The sequence below is a fragment of the Onychomys torridus genome, chromosome 20, assembly GCF_903995425.1.
Source record: "Onychomys torridus chromosome 20, mOncTor1.1, whole genome shotgun sequence".
NCBI classification, from domain to species: Eukaryota; Metazoa; Chordata; class Mammalia; order Rodentia; family Cricetidae; genus Onychomys; species Onychomys torridus.
In genome coordinates, this window is record NC_050462.1 from 31,297,497 (window position 1) to 31,314,884 (window position 17,388).

A 17,388-nucleotide genomic window follows, 5' to 3' on the forward strand; every position below is an offset into this window, starting at 1 on the left:
GTACAGAACTATGAAAGGATGTTGAAAGCCAGAAGAGAAAAGACCAGGTCACATACAGAGGCAGACCCTTGGAAAGAATACCTGACTGTTCCCTGGAAACCTTGAAAGCCAGAACAGCCCAGACTGATGTTCTACAAGTTCTGAAAGAGCAGAGATGCTGATGCAGACTACTATACCCAGCAAAACTGTCAGTTCTAACCAAAGGAGGAAAACTTGACATGGATGTCCACTAAGTCAGCTTTGCATAGGATACTGCCAGGGATATGATAGTCTGAAGAGATGATTAACCACACCCAAGAGGACACAAGAAATAAACAATCCTAGAACAGTTAACCAAGAGAGGTCTGAGAAACCACCACAACAGAAATAAACACTGGTAAATAATAACTCAATAATTTTCCCAATAGCTAACAAAAAGTCAAAGATTAGCAGGTTAGATTAGCAAACAGGATCCATGGTTTTGCTTTCTCCAAGAAACAGCTCACCATGAAAAATATAGCACACCTTAGGGTAAATGGATGAGGAAGTCTTCTAAGCAAACCACTATAAATGCAGCAGACATATCTGTTATATGACATAAAACACTTCAAATCAAAACTAATCAGGATAGGGAAGGATGCTTCATATTCATTAAGGGAAAAATCTAAGAGGACATTACAGTTCTAAACACTTAGATCCCCAAATACCACCCAGTTTTACAAAGGAAACATGTTTAGATCTAAATTCACATTATTGGCCCAAATGCAATGATAATGGGTATCTTTATACCCCACTCCCATTCCTAGGTCATACAGACAAAAGGTAAATAGAGAAGCCCTGGAGTTAAATGGGATAGAACAGATGCTTATAGAGCACCATATGCAGACACTAAAAACAGAATACACATTCTTCTCAGCAGCCCATGGTTCTTTCTCCAAAACTGACCCCATATTAGGGCACAAGGCAACTCTCAAGAAACATGGGGAAAATTGAAATAACATGTGTCCTGTACAAAAGCAATCAAGATACCACCAACAATAATCTAACCCTTGAAACATGCAGAGTGGTCACACATAGAATGACTCAGCATTATCGATCACAGTTTTTGTAATTATTGGAACCAAGCTGCAAAACATCTATTTCTGGTCTGACCATAGCTTTCTGACTATGTATGAGTCACAAGCACAGTAAAATAGAATTGCTTTTCTCATTTCCAGAGGGGACAAACTGTTTTTCCCTGAAAAATTCAACTGTCAAAAGTAATGAAGTAATTAATATGAACTAAGCAATTCTACCTTAGATTTTTTGTTTGTTTTGAAGTGTGGAAAATATGCTATGATTTAATAAAACAACAGGTTAATATCAATCCTCCTTTCTTGTATTAATATATCAATTTATGTCCCTGGTAAGCATTTTCACCTTGCTACTCTTAAAGATGAATGCCTTTGTAGTGTTAATAAAGTGTGTGCGCACATGCAGGCGCTCTCTCTCTCTCTCTCTCTCTCTCTCTCTCTCTCTCGCACGCACGCACGCACGCACGCACGCACGCACGCACAGGAAAAATGTATTAGAGTATTAATGGAGTGAGTCTCTGGGTAAAGAATTTAGAGGCCTTGAGATTTTTTGTTTATACATTTTCTAGATTTTCTATATTAAAGATGAATAACTGGAATAACATATTTTTAGAATTTAATTCAAGCACTTACCCGGGTCCATAGTTGCATATAAAATGTGCTCCATTAGAAAGGCTTTCAAAGTTAGAAACTCTAGGGCAAAATTGTACTGCACAGCCAACCTTGTAACTGTCTGCCCAAACAACCTGAAAGCACAAGAGAACTTCTTACCATAGAAGTGAACATTTGATCATCATCAAGCCTTCATAATTATGGTAAGAAATAGCTACTCTAGTTAGTTATACAACATTCTTTACCAGGGAAATTTTGGATGCTCAAAATTCCACTGGAAACAAGTCCTGAATTATAATCTCAGTACATGTGTGCATGGGTGCATGTGTAAAATAAACATGTACATGGCAAGATCGTAGTGGAAAGATATTGTAGGACCCCTGCAGGTATCATGGCCAGTGAATGAAAACGCGCTACAGTAAGACTTGGTCAATCAGTGGATCAAAACTTCTAGAAAGTCTGACCCCGTGTTTTAATTTTCTTACATATTAAACACAGACAAACGAGGGAAATGTCTCTACATGACAGTTACTATAACGAAGCTTCAGGAATGACTACATCAAAATTCCCCTGCACAGTAACAAAGCGCCTGTGCCCTTTACAATAAGAATGAGTTCTATTGCCTGATAAACAGAGCTCAGGGCCTAGAGAAAGGATTTGTAATAACCATAAAGATGGGTTCTATTGATGGAAGATGCAAAAAGCTTCCTTCATAAGGATGAGTTCTAATCACAGTGAGAAAGCCCAGGAGTAGAGAGCCTAAACAATTCTCAGGATTTGGGGGAAATTCAGGTGGAGGCTGGCTCCTAATAGAATGGCAAAGGATCCCCTGGTTCTTTGCCCACTTTCCGTCAAACATTCCAGGTGACCGGGTGTCATTTTTCTTTCCAATAAGGAAAGCAAGCCTGTGCACAAGAATCCTGGTTTCTCCATTGCTTACTCTAAACCAGAAGTTCTCAACCTCTGGAGTCGCCTTATCAGATATCATGAATACCAGATATTTACATAATGATTCATAACAATAGCAAAATTACGGTTATGAAGGAGCAATGAAGTAATTTTATGGTTGGGGGTCCCCACCTCATGAGGAACTGCACTAAAAGGTTGCAGCATTAGAAAGGTTGAGAACCACTGCTCAAAGCCTTGCTTCCTACAGAAAGCTACTACAGTGAAATAACTTGGGTAACTTGATGGAGTGTCTGATGGGAAGAAAGCAGTGACTCAAAGGGGCTGTTGAAGGAAGACCTCTGATGCGACCTTTGAACTGAGATGCAAGTGATGAGGATGTAGCCTGAGAATAAACATCAGAAGACTTGGACAATGGACAATATCCATCCTCAGAGATAAAGGCTCCTGGGGTTCAAGTTGCTTGACTTGGTAGAGTAGCAGGGGGAAAAAAAAAAAGGCAAAGTGGAGGCCCAAGGGAGAAGAGCAGACTGAAGGATTTCTGTTAGGTAAGAAAGATGCTCTTTCTGGGCATCTTAGCAAGGTCCACGTGGTACTTATGAAATAAACTGAGAAGAGTAGGGGAAGGGGAGGCAACTCTGGAGGCTGCCTCAGCAGTGTGAGGAATGAACGCATGCTGACTTTTTTTTTTTTTAAGCTGAGGATCAAACCCAGGTCCTTGTGCTTGCAAGCACTCTACCACTGAGCTAAATCCCCACTCCCACATGCTGACTCTTGAGTGAGGAGATTCCTGGAGACTGATGGAATTCATGATGCCCAGGTGTAGCTGAAAACATCGGATTTTGTCTTGAGTGTAGGAAGCACTTGGGTTGGGGACCCAAGTGACATTTATTAAAATAGAAAACTAGGGAACAAGCAAGCTGGGTAGGTAGGACCTTGGGCACAGGGTTCTGTGCAGAACATGTTTTGAACTGCCCATTAGATATTGCAGTAAAGACTGGCGTAGCTGCTGGGCTTAACTGTCTGCAGTTCAGAGGATGGGGTAGCATCAGAGATAGCAACCTGGAAGACACAAGACCATTTATAGGCAAAGATAATAGAAAGAAAGGGGTAACTGCAAACCTGGGTTAAGAAAATACATATAGCAGCAGTCAGCAAAGCAGATAAAAAATGTGGTCCCTGCTGTTGAGGAAATGGAGACCAGAGCTGCTTCCCAGGAAGGCAGCTGTGCTGTCAAACTGGGTCTGGTGCTCAGGGGAGCTCCAGATTTAGTTTAAGTCAATATGCCTGCTGCATATTTAGCACCTTCCATGGTACTTTCTCCTTCCTTTTCCAATGAAGCATTCCACCTCTTCATTTTCCACCAATTCCCATAAATTATGCGTCTCATCTTGACTAAGGATGATTAGTATTAAAGGTTACCAAAAACATTTGAGAACCTAATTAGTTCTTGAAGTCAAACCAACCATTTAACAGGTTTTTTTTACAGTGATACAAAAATTATAATTTAAAATTATTTTTTTACCATAATTATCAAGGCATTTTGTGCCAAGCACTGTGCTAAATATGTGGGCACAATGGCGAGTAATCTGGAGCCTGCAGGAAACTTCATGAAATCTAGAGAGGTAGTCATGGAACTGGTAGAGCTCTGCTCACTTTTAATGGTTCTAATACACAGCATAGAACCATTCTCTCAGGAAGAGGCTGAGCTGGGGCTTCTGAGGGCCACAGACTTTAATCTGTCTTTAAACACGGAACAGTATCCTGTGTGAGCCCAGGGTAGAGGAGACTCCATTCACCAACTACAACAGTGGCCAGTCTGGCTGCCGAAAGGGGAAAAAAAAGCATGTTTACTTTAGAAAATTATCACTCCCTGAGTAGAGAGGAGAGGGAGGGAAAAAGAGAAGCCAAGGATGGAATCTGGGATTGCCTAAGGTCTTTCAGGTGGGACACGGGATGCAGACACGTGGGTAGGAGTACCTACCCTTTGCAGACTGACGTTCCCTTGCTTTGGGAGCTGGGAAGAATCTAGATAGGTTGTTTCTAAATCTCAGAGACCAAGAGTCGTGCCATCCTTTGGCTAGAAATAGTCTCTTCTCCATGAATGAAAAGGATTGCTCCCTGAGGAACAGCTCTGAGTATTGGAAGCCGAGAGCCCCATATGGGGATCTCCAGCCTAGACAGACAGTAAGGTGCCGTGGGCTTCTGTGTTGAGACATTGAACATTGTTGGACCGATGAGACCCTTGTACTTTTACTTTCCAGTCACTTTTGTTTTATTTTGAAGCTTTCAATTTATTTCATTTCATTCGGGACTTATTTTTTTATCTGGGCTGCCCACATCAGACTTATTGAGAAACGTCGGTGTTCTTAACTCCATTTCAGCTGTATTTCAACAACTCCCTCCCATCAGGTGCTCCTTCCATGGTGATACCAGGAGTCCCATGTCACCATTCCTATCTATGATCACCTTAGCTTACTTGGCATTTTGTTTCATCTCTTAGTTTCTGAGGACTTTCTTCCTTCCATCGTGTTTTCAGATTTCTTTTGTCTTTGGGTCTCCTGTACTTTTTCAGAAATGTGCAGATATTGCTTAGCATGTGCAGTATGCTTTAGTTGGTGTGTTAGTTGTTAGTCACTGAGGCAAACTATCAGAGGAAAGGCAGGTTCTAGGTCATGATTCCAGCATGCAGTCAGCCATCATCATTGCCTTTAGGTCTGTGATGAGGGTCATGGAAACTAGTCCCACCTCGTAATGTCCAGGAAACCAAAGAGAGAACACAGAGGATAAAGTCAATTTCAAATGACTTCCCCATGACCTATCTTCCTTTGCCTGGACCCCACCCAAGAAAAGCTTTTGACACATCCCAACAGTGCATCAGGCCCTTAGGAGACCTTGACAATCTCAACTCTTAACAGTTTTCAAAGTTGGGTCTAACTGGATATGGCGCCTCCCATCTCTAACCCCAGCACTTGGGAAGCTGAAACAGAAATCTCACTGTGACATCAAGGCCTACCTGTGCTATATACTGAATCTCAGGCCAGCCTGGGCCACAGAGTTTATCCTGTTGTTATCTTTACCTAGTAGTCAAAGAGGCAAGCCAGGGTCACACAGTGACCTGGAACTTTCCCACCAGTGAATCCTCTAAACAAAACTGAAAACTTGCCAGTTTTTTCCCCAGTGAACATGAAGGTAAAGTGTTGAATTAGCATGCCAAGAAATATTGTACTGTTCACAGAGAGCTAATCAATCTGACCATATGCCCTGTACTGTGTACGAGCTGTCATTGGGCAACATATGTAAACAACTTGATTTTCAAAAAGATCAGGGTAAGTAGACGGTTACAATCCCCATTTTAGGTAACTGTCCAGCTGGAAGTTGAAGTGACTGAATTGTCCTGAAACTCCCACCCACGGTCTCTTCAAAGGATGAAACAGGAATTGTAGCCAAGATAGATCAGTAGCCTCTTCCAACATGATTTATTAGAAAACTAGATTCTGGTCTCTCTACTCTTTGCTCAGTACTTACTAACAAGTGTTGGTCTAGATTTCTCCACAGCACACTCTGAGATATTAGCTTATATGCTGATACTTTATGGGGTTACAATCTCAGAGGTGTAAGGAGAAACAGGAGTGAGGCAAGGCAGGCAGGATATGGTTGGTTATGGTTTCTGGCTCTCAGGCTAGCTCCCTCTGATTTTGGGGGACACATGTGTGCAACATTGGGAGACATGCATATGCATGGCTTGTACAATTCAGAGCAACTGACACCAGCCATATGAGCAAAGAGGACACAGGAACTATACAGCCAAAGGATCACACAATGTTCCACACATACAAGAGGTGTGTGACTTGTTCTTGAACATGGAATTTGTCAAATGAGAAGACAGACTTTAGGATAAATTAACCAGGTATAGAAGGTGTGCAATGCATAGGAATAAGCCTGTCACTTTAATTGAATTTTAAAGAGCTGAGCATGCAAAATATGTGGCACTCAGAAGACAGTTTTCTTTATAATAGACTTGTTAGCCATACTTGTATCTACCTGATGCCTGGGAGTCAGAACAAGAGGAGAGATTCAAGTTCATGTCACACAGACTTGAGACAGCAGAAACTTCCCTCAATTTGTAAGTTCCCCCTTTACAACCAGGGGGGATAAAGGAGGGCTAATACTTAGAACATGAGAAAACTGATTTCTGATATCATATCTCTCTCTCATACATATATGAGACCAAATTTTGTGGTCCTAACTTCCTCAGTAGACTGCCATGTTCCATCCTCCCTGCAGAAGGAGGACCTCATCATGGGACAATGTTTAGAAATTTCCAAGTTTAGGAGGATATAAGTCTTGACAACCATTTTGTAAGTGAGCACAGTATTTACCTTTCTAAGCTGAAAGGCGCATTCGATTGCCACCACAAACATAGAAAGGGGGTTCTACCATCCATATATCAACCATACATCAACAAATCAAGTTAAGAGAGTTTACAATGTTTCCCTAAAGCCACTTAGCTAGTGAGAAGAGAGTTCAAATTCACTTCTCAGATACATTGCAAGGCTTTAAGTAATATACTGTCTGCAGGTTATCTCATTTGAGTAGTACTGCCTTAGACAGATGACTCTTGTAGGACTTTATCCATGTAACTAGTGTGTCCAAGGACGTTTTCTTCTCATATTTAGAATCATCCTAGCTCACTACATATTTCCTCAACACCAAGTTCAGTTCTCTCTTCCCCTTTAAAAAGGTGATTCCAAGTGATTACAGGGAAGTATTTACCTGAGTGTAATGGCCACAGACATCAGAGCATCTCCTAGTGCCAAAGTCATAGTACTTGATTTCACTGTACCAGTCTGAGATGGCCGAAGATGGCGAAAAGAGGGATAAAGATCCAGTCCAGATATTTTCTCCCACGACGGTGAAGCTTGGGTGCAGCCGTGATTTCAGCTGTGGGTTGTGTGCAAATCGACAAGATTTTGCCCACGCTTTTGCAATTCGGGCTAGTGCTGGGTCCCAAGACTGAAAAATAAACAACACAGGAGTCAAGAAAGAAACCTCTTCCTCACAACGGTAACACCACAAGGCCTTCCCCCTGTTCACTCAGATCTGCAGACCAGTGGAGACTGGCTTACTACTTTAGTACCAGATTCCAGTTCCTGCCAACAGGCAAGTGAGGTGGGATGACCAAGACTGAGGAGGGAGCCGCGGCCTACAATGCTAACTAACTAGTCTCCACCTGCGAGCCAGGGCGAGACTGTGAAGACATCAGGTCAGAGAATATGACTAGGACAGGAGAAGCAGAAACATCTCTGCCTGCAGGTGATGAGACTTATCACGAGAAGCCCTAAGAGGGAAACTAGTCCAGTGAAGGGGTAGGGTAAATAAAGATCAGCAGGCAACACACGGCAGCTTCAGGGCAATAAAGATCAGCATGTAACACGTGGTTGCTTCTGTATGAAGTAGTGAACGTGTTTACACACACACACACACACACACACACACACACACCTCCAGAATAGCTCCATTCTGCTCGTCCTCCAACAATAACATATGTAGGAATAAACCTTACCAAGGGGGGTGAAATACCTCTACAATGAAGACCAAACACTGAAGGGAAACACTAGAGCAGGGGTTCTCAACCTGTGGGTCGAGACCCCTTCAGGGGAGGAATGACCCCTCACAGGGGTCGCATATCAAGATATCCCACATATCAGATGTTTACATTACGATTCATGGCAGTTGCAAAATTACAGTTATGAAGTAGCAACAAAAATAATCTTGTGGGGCCGAGTGGTGGTGGCACATGCCTTTAATCTCAGCACTTGGGAGGCAGATCCCGGTGGATCTCTGAGTTGGAGGCCAGCCTGGTCTACAGACAGAGATCCAGGACAGGCACCAAAACTATATGAAGAAACCCTGTCTCGATAAAACTAAAACCCAAAATAATAATAATAATTTTATGGTTGGGAGTCGCCCCCAACATGAAGAAGTGTATTAAAGGGTTGCAGCATTAGGAAGGTTGAGAACCATTGCTCTTGACAATGGGAAGGCTGCTCATGCTCATGGAGTTGGATATTTTCAAACGGCAGTACAGCTGAAAGATGTTTACAGAGACTTACTATGCTGCTAAGGCTTTCTACTTAAAACTAGTAGGGGGGGACCCAGAAAATGAACACAGAAACACAAAAGACTCCATATGCCAAAGGACGTCTGAGCAAAAATAAGAGAGCTAGAGGAATTGTCCATCTGGACTTCAAAAATATAAAGTGCAGTCAGAAAGGAGACGAACGGAAGAGGGCGCTAGGCACATGATGCTGGGGAAACTGGATACGTGTGTGTGTGTGTGTGTGCGTGCGCGCGCGCGCGCACGCTTACACAGAAGCAGGAAACTGGGTTCTTACACTGTGTAAAAAGAACAGGTCAGAACATATTACAAACCTTAATATGAGACCTGAAGCTGCCACAGCCAATGTCTCCATTTCGCTTTCTCTTTTTCTATCTGTAGCCTGCCTTTCTTTCTCTTTTGACTGATTACTTTGGCTAAGATTTCAATATATGAGGCATAGGCAGTAATTTTCTGAATAGGGCTTCGGTGGCTCAGAAAGTAATGGTAAGCAACAACAGTCCTGACAAGTGAGACCGCATAAGTTAAGAACTACAGGCACAGTGGAGGCATTACCAGAGCAACAGCCTCAAGAATGGGAGAGAAATTGGCTGTGATAGTCCATGCCTTTAATTACAACTCTGAGTGAGGGTGGGATGCAGAGAGTTCGAGGCCAGCCTCATCTACATATCAAGTTCCAGGCTAGCCAGGATTGATGAGACTATATCTCAAAAGGATAAAAGGAAGAAAATATTTTTCAGATACTCATCCACCAGCAGATTAATATCCAAAATGTATAAAGGACTCAATGTGTTAAACACTAACAGAATGAAAATTCCAACAACCGACAAACAGACCATGGAACTGAACAGAGTCCTCAAAAGTAGCACAGCTCAACATCCTTAGCTACTAGGATGCAAATAGACAGTACTCAAAGATCACATCTTACCTTAGTCTGTATCATATTAAGAAAATAAATGGTATCAAAGACGTGGGTGGAGAAGAAACCCTAATATGCTGCTGATAGGAATGTAAATTAGATCAGCCATTATGAAAATCCGTATATCGTTTCCCCCAAAAATATAAATGTAAGACTATCTTGTGATTCAGCTATAACATTTTCAGGCATAGAGCTACAGGAATCAGAGTCAGCACACTGCAGAGGTGTATCTGTATATCCATGTTTATTGTGGCACTATTCACAATATCTAAGCTATAGATTACATCTAATTGTTCAAAAATAGATGAAGGGATAAGGAAAGTGTGTGTGTGTGTGTGTGTGTGTGTGTGTGTGTGTGTGTGTGCGCGTATGCATGTATATACACATACTGTAGAGTACCGTTGAGTCACAAAAACATCTGCAGGAAAATGGATGGATGGATTGGAGATCATCATGTTAAATAAAATAAAGCAGACTCCGAAGGGTAAGTACCATATCCCTCTTAGATGTGAAGTCTAGAGAAAAAGATCACACAGAAATAGAAGAGAAATGGGATCAGAGGACCAAAAGGCCAAAAGGGCAATGGGATGAGTATAATCAAAGTACATTGTATGAAATTATTATAATGAAACCCCATTATTTTATATAGAACATGACGCTAAAAAAGAACCCTCACAAATACTAAGAGGAAATAAAGTGACATCGAGGAGAAGTCTCGTGGCCGGGGAAAGGAAGTGTGCTGAAAGAACTGAATCATGGCTATGGCATTGCTTAAGACAGAGTCCAGGAAAGGCTCCACCGTGTGGGTTCTGATCACATGTACATAGTCATTACAAGCAAGCAAGCAAGCAAACAAACAAACAAACAAAAAAACCAAAAAACCGTTCAGGATGACCCAGAATTCACACCTAGCTTAATGCAGGCAAGCTGCTTCAAATACTGCTGGTGCACTCACCATGTACAGCATATTCCTGGCCGTTGGATTTACTTTTGACCGGAACTGGTTGTGAATTTGAACACATTTTTTGATGAAATCCTCATCTGTTATATCTGGCAAAGTACTTGCGGTATACGAAGCACTAGAAACGGACGAAGCCATCCAGGCCATCACAGCAAGGATGGCCTGCATGATCCTTCCGGCTGTGGATGGACCTAGAACACAAGAACCCTGGTGTTCTGACAGGATGCTTGGTTCTCTCAGCTTTCAGACTTGTTTTTCCTTCTTCCTGTGCTGGAGGTTGAACCCAGGGTCGTTTGTGCTAGGCATGGGCTCTGCCACTGCACTACATCCTCAGCACTCTGCTTCTTTATGGCCAACTTTGCAAAGCACAGTCAACGTCAGCTTGAGAAGCCTGAAAGCAGAACGTGAAGTGGTTATGAAACTTACACACTGGGTTTCTCCATATATGGCCTGCAGCTCATTTTTCTCTTAACCCTGTCTTGTCATTGCTTCTTGATGACACAGCAGCTATAGAACACAGACTGTTAGGCTTTGAGATGGGAGATACTCCCAAAGGAATTTCTGCGGTCTTCAGAAATAAGTCCTGTATTAGTCAGGCCTCTCTAAAGAAACAGAAATGACAGAGGGCATGTATTAAAAGGGGATTTATTAGACTGTCTTAGAGGATGTAGCCTGAAGGGTCCCACAATGGTTGTCTCTTGCCAGTAAACCTGAGAATCTGGTAGTTGCTCAGTCTCCGAGGCAGGATGTCTCAGCAGTCAAATTTTGGAGTTGGACCCCTGGAGTATGGCCAAAAGAGCTGCTGGTCTTCTGTCTACAATCTTGAAGAGACTGAGTTTAACAGCAACCACAGCAACAGGAAATGAGAGAATTTACCAGCAAGGTGGTGAGCAAGCAGGCAGAAAGCAACTTTCTTTCAGGTCCTTTTATGTAAGCTGCTAGGAGAAGGCGTGGCTCAGGTTTGGGGTGAGTTGTCCTACTTCAACTGATCTGATTTAAAAAACCCCACCCTGGAGTGCCCAACTGCTTGGGTTTCTGTTGATTCCAGAGGGAGTCAATTGATGACCATCTCACGTCTCCACCAAAAGACTTGCAAATGTTTTTGTAAAACCTTTTTGTCAGACTCGTGTGCAAACAGTGATGGGAACGCAATGGTCCCCGCTTTATCAGTGAGTGTCTGAATGAGTGATCTGTACAGACAGACTACTTTCCTACACATAATGGTAAAGTTGAACTTACCGCTTATACACAATAAGAGATACAACCAGGGGTTGGGGATTTAGCTCAGCGGTAGAGCGCTTGCCTAGAGGCCCTGGGTTCGGTCCTCAGCTCCGACAAAAGAAAAACAAAAAAGAAAAAAACAAAACAAAAATAGAGATAACACTAGTAATAATCAACTTAAACAATCAAGGAGATTTATTGATAAACTTGCCAGAATCACCACTATATGCAGTGGGGCCATTGTTAAGTAAAATAAAGGTTTCTAGGACATGGACAGCAATATCTAAAGTTTATCTGAAAAAGTAAACTGTTACTAAGTTATTAAAACAGTTATTAAGTGACGAATGACCAGTGACCAAAACCACAGTATGTATGTATATACTATGTTCTGGACAAAGGTAGGGTGACTTTCAGTGCAGAATAATTTACAGTGGTACAAAATTTCACCATATTCTTCAGAATAGTGCACAACTTAAAACATATGAATTGTTTGATTCTAGAATTTTCTATGTAATATTTTTAGATGGTGGTTGACCACGAGTGACTGAAGTAAGAGGGGACTGTTGTGTCGTGACTTCATGCAAAATTCAAAGGGGGAGTTGTGAGCTGCACACACCCAGGCATGCTTGGTGAAGGAGGGAGAAGGGTGTGGCGGGGTGTTTTCCTTTCATTTCTGTCCGTGGCCAGCAACTAGCTGTGAGACCTTGAACAGCTTCGAATACTCTAAGTTCTCAGAAACCTATTAAAGTGAGGCTAATGAGGGGGTATTCCTGTCTCCTTGATTGTAGAGGTTTGGGAAGATCAAACAAACCTCAATTCAATACATTAAACTCCCGCTGTGTGTATTAGGGTTAATGATATAAAGCTGCTAAAAACAATCATGGGTTTAACCATGAAAGGAGCTAGGAGAGGCACTTAAGAGCAATTACAATACAGGCTGTTGACCTGAACGGGGTCAACAGGAGAGGACACATAGGAAGGGCAGAGATAACATCTTTCACTTAGCACAGTGGCTCTCAACCTTGCTAATGCTGCGACCCTTTAGTACAGTTCCTCATGTTGTGGGGACCCCTGACCATAACATTATTTTCATTGTTACACCAGAACTGTAATTTTGCTACCTGTTATGAATCATAAATATTTTTGGAGATCGAGGGTTGACAAAGGGGTCATGACCCACAGATCTGGGCTGGAGAGATGGCTCAGCCGTTAAAGGCTAGGCTCACAACCAAAACTATAAGAGAACCACTGATCTAGCAGTAAGTTTTTTTGTTGTTTTTTCCCTGTCTAGATCCAGATAGGTGAGGATTAAGTAAAAGATAAGAAATTTATGGCAGCGTTGCTATTGCCACCTAAGCATATAATCTCAGATTCCGTCTGGGATACTGTTTCTGGTAGCATTCCACTCTATCAATAAAGACTAAGCTTTTTCTTGGCTGAGGCGCAGAAGCAACGTTTGGATAGCTGTGCTCTTCCTTGTAGGCTCTTCCTTGTAGGCTTGAGCTTGTTTTTCACGCTCGGGGTCTGTTAGTTACACTGTCTGGATTTTGAACACAGAACAAGAAACATAACCGGCCACGTGAGCAGATTTAGTGGTTGTTTGAGCACCCACATTCACACGCATGCACGCACGCAGCTCCCAGCTCCCAAGAGTGAACGTTATCATCTTGAAATTGGCCCTTGTTTTGCTTTCCGTTAATGTGATCAAACATGGACCGCACAGCTTGTGGGAGGGAAAGGGTTTAGAATTCCACACCACATCCAATCGGTGAGGGAAGTCGGGGCAGGAACTCCAGCACTAACATGGAGGCAGAAACCCAAGTGGAAACAGAACTACTGCTTACAGGCTTGCTCAGCTTACTATCTTAAGGTCCCCAGGACCATCAGCCTAGGGGTTGGCACCGCCCACAGTGGGCTGGACCCTCCCATGTCAATTATGAATCAAAACTATGCCCCCACGGACTTGCCAACAGGCCAGTCTGGTGGGTGCAATTCTTTACCCAAGGATCTCTTCCCTGGTGACCCTCGTTTGTGTTGAGAAAAACCTAGTGAGCACAATACCGAAATGATCAATTAACGTTTTCTCCAGTCGCCTAGAACTAATCTTCAAAAAGGAAAGCCATCGGAGGCAGGTTTCTTTGTTACTATGCAGAGCAATTTAACTCCTCAGGCCCCACCCCCACCTTCTCTAGTCACATTGCGTTTCTGCAGCCAAAGCCTAGAAGTGGTTTACCACAGAACAGCAGAAATGAGCGCTTTCAGTTCTCAGAAGGTTTACAGGGTTGTGGGGGGTACGAAGTGGGTGGGAGGTGGGGGTCGGGTTCCCTCCACTCCTTGACTTCAGTCTTTGCCAGAGTACCATCTCAGCGATTTTTTGTTTTGTTTTGTTTTTCAAAACAAGGTTTCCCTGTGTAGTATTGATGCCTGTCCTGGATCTTGCTCTGTAGCCCAGGCTGGCCTCGAACTCACAGAGATCCACCTGGCTCTGCCTCCTGAGTGCTGGGATTAAAGGCATGCGCCACCACCGCCTGCCTGGCTTTCAGCAAATTCTGTTTCAGGTTTTCAGTATTTTTACTTTTAACAGTGCAGATATACTACATTTGGTAATAAGAAAATAAACACTATTTTTGGAGTCACACCCACATTAACACACAGACACCGCGTGATAAACCTGTACACAGGTAAAAGGATACTGGTAACCCCGGCATCACGACTGTCACGGCATGAGAGGGTGCAGGAGACATGACATAGGACCCCATTATACTCTTACCCTCTCGAATTAGATTCTGGAAACACCTCGGCTTCGAAAGCCTCCAGCATGCGAGTTCTCAACCTATGGGTCGTGACATCCCCCCACCCCCCACTCCCACCCCACCCCTCCCCCAGTAAGATGACCCTATCCCCGGGGGTCACCTAAAACCATCAGAACACACATATGTTTACATTATGATTTATAACAGTAGCAAAATTAGTTAGGAAGCAGCAATAAAAATAATTATATGGCCAGGCAGTGGTGGCCCATGCCTTTAATCCCAGCATGCTCAGAGGCAGAGGCAGGCGGATCTCTGAGATCGAGGCCAGCCTGGTCTACAGAGTGAGTTCCAGGACAGGCTCCAAAGCTACACAGAGAAACCCTGTCTCAAAAAACCAAATATTATTATTATTATTATTATTATTATTATTATTATTATTATTATTATATGGTTGGGGGTCACCACAACATGAGGAGCAGTATTCAAGAGTTGCATTAGGAAGACTCAGAACCACTGCCCTAGAAACTTCCCTTTAATCAGCACCATTTCAAGTTGGGTCGGTCATCTTTATAGCCAGGGATTCTGGCTTTGGGGTTTCCCCGTTTGATGCAAGGGCTTACTCTCTAGCGTAAGCTGTCCTCAACTTTGTGATCCTCTGGCCTCAGCCTCTCAAGTGTGAGATTACAGGAGTGAGCTACCACACCTGGCTTCTAATTTTTGTTTTGAGTTAGGGTCTCTCTAGTTTGTAGCCCTGGTTGTCCTGGAATTTACTAAACAGACCCAGGCTGGTGTCAAACTCGGAGTTCCACCCACCTCTACCTCCCCAGTACTGGGATTAAAGGTATAAGCTACCATCCCCAGCAAGATTCTCTAACATACTGCTGTTCTTTCAGTCATGTGTGTATGTACATTTGAACACACATCTGTGTGTTTTAAAGAAATACAGCCGGGCAGTGGTGGCACACGCCTTTAATCCCAGCACTTGGGAGGCAGAGGCAGGCCGATCTCTGTGAGTTTGAGGCCAGCCTGGGCTACCAAGTGAGATCCAGGAAAAGGTGCAAAGCTATAAAGAAACCCTGTCTCGAAAAACCAAAAAAAAAAAGAAAAAGAAAAAGGAAAGAAATACAATCTGCACATTTAGAGATTTCATTGAGGCCATAATTTTATGTATATTGTATCATTTTTCCATAGCCATAGTTTCATAAGAATGTTATTGGATATTGTAACTCTTCATATATACTTCATGAACTATATTTTCTAACAAATGAATGTATTAATTTGCATACTATAACATATATACATACATATGAATATTCAGATTTTTTCCATAAATAATGCTGTGGAAATCTGTATATAGAGAGGATCATGTGCAATTACCTTTAGAACTTATACTAATTTATATTATCAGTATGTGCCTATCAGGATGACTTAAGATATATATATATGGTTTTTCATCATAGGCTATCAGGATGACTTAAGATATATATATGGTTTTTCATATTGTAAGATAATACTAGAGTGAGATAATAATGCAAGAGGCCAGAATAACTTTTATTTTGGAACTGCTAGAGAAAAAGAAATTTCAGTATAGAACTGGGCTCAATTTCAAATATAATAAAGACACCCGAGGCGTTACAGTTACAAAGTAGGGGACATCAAGGGGACAGCATACTTCTGTTAAGACTGAGTTAACATTGCTGATGTCAAGATTGAAAGTTCAGATATCAAGACAGGAGAGATGATACACTCGCTAAACTGCCATCAAAGCATTTTTTGCTAAAGCTGATCTCGTTAGGTCTAGCAAAGGGTAAGGCCGAGCACAGATGGGTCCTTAGCCTGTCCTGGCCAGTTTAGTCAAGTTTTATCAACACTCAGTACCTCCTCTTTCCTCCTTTTGCATGCTAGACTCTAGCTCATCACTTCCTAACTTGAGCTGATCTTGGGGTACAGTTTTTCCAAAGATGGATCTGACCGGGAACTTCCACATTTGCCCTTGCATTTGTGGCATTATATACTAAGTAAAAGAGTTCCCAGACCAACATGACAAGTACCAGGATCAACTGCGCTTACCCCAGAACCCAGCAGTGGCTTAAAGAAAGGAATTTGAAAGTAATTGTATCAGCCAGGTTTCTCATTGCTGTGACAGAATTCCCAGGAAGACATCTCAAAGAAGAGATTTGAGTTTAGGGCATCAGTCCATCATTGTTTCTAGGCCAGGGTTAGGTGGTGGATGTGTAGAGGAGCACCGTTACATACTGCATGACTGTAGGAAGCAGAGAGCAAGGGGGAGGGGTCAGGGGGCAAAACGTATCTTTCCTGGGCATGACTCTAATGACTTCCTTCCTCCAGCTAGGCCCCACTTCCTGCTTTTCATACTCCCCAATAATTTCGTAGGAACTGATAAGTTTCCCAAAACCTATCAATTGGCTATCACAGCCCAGTTCATGAGCCCGCAGAGACATTTCTTTTTCAAACTATGATACTGCTGAGAGTGAATACCAAACACACCTACACTCTCAAACACGGCTATAATTACGGCAAATATATTTCAGACTTTCCATAGCACTGGTATGTTTCAGGTGATAGATAATTACTTGTTCACACGGTTGGGCTTGCCCGGAGGACTGCCTTACTATTTCCGGTGTAGAATAGCCATCTCTGGGTCAGACATCTCGCGGGACCAGGACTCTGTGGCCCTACATGGTTGCATAAAGCGCGCGCGCAGCCATGTAATCTACACGCATGCGTGGAGTACCCACAGGAGTCCCTGTACGCATGCGCGGCCCAACCTTTAAAAAGCCGGTGCCATCTTGCATGACTCTCTCAGTCTCTCTCTGTCTCTC

General features: G+C 42.8%; 1 protein-coding gene across 1 annotated transcript in view; it reads right to left on the reverse strand.

The window, feature by feature from the left end:
• Positions 1-17,388, reverse strand: part of Glipr1 (GLI pathogenesis related 1) — a 34,869-nt gene that overhangs the window by 6,863 nt on the left and 10,618 nt on the right. The window contains exons 2-4 of the mRNA XM_036170182.1: positions 10,566-10,962; positions 7,347-7,586; positions 1,686-1,798 (exon numbers count right to left, since the gene is read on the reverse strand). Coding sequence (XP_036026075.1) covers positions 1,686-1,798; positions 7,347-7,586; positions 10,566-10,739 — 527 coding nt within the window. The 5' untranslated portion in view covers positions 10,740-10,962. The remainder of the gene's footprint in view (positions 1-1,685; positions 1,799-7,346; positions 7,587-10,565; positions 10,963-17,388) is intronic.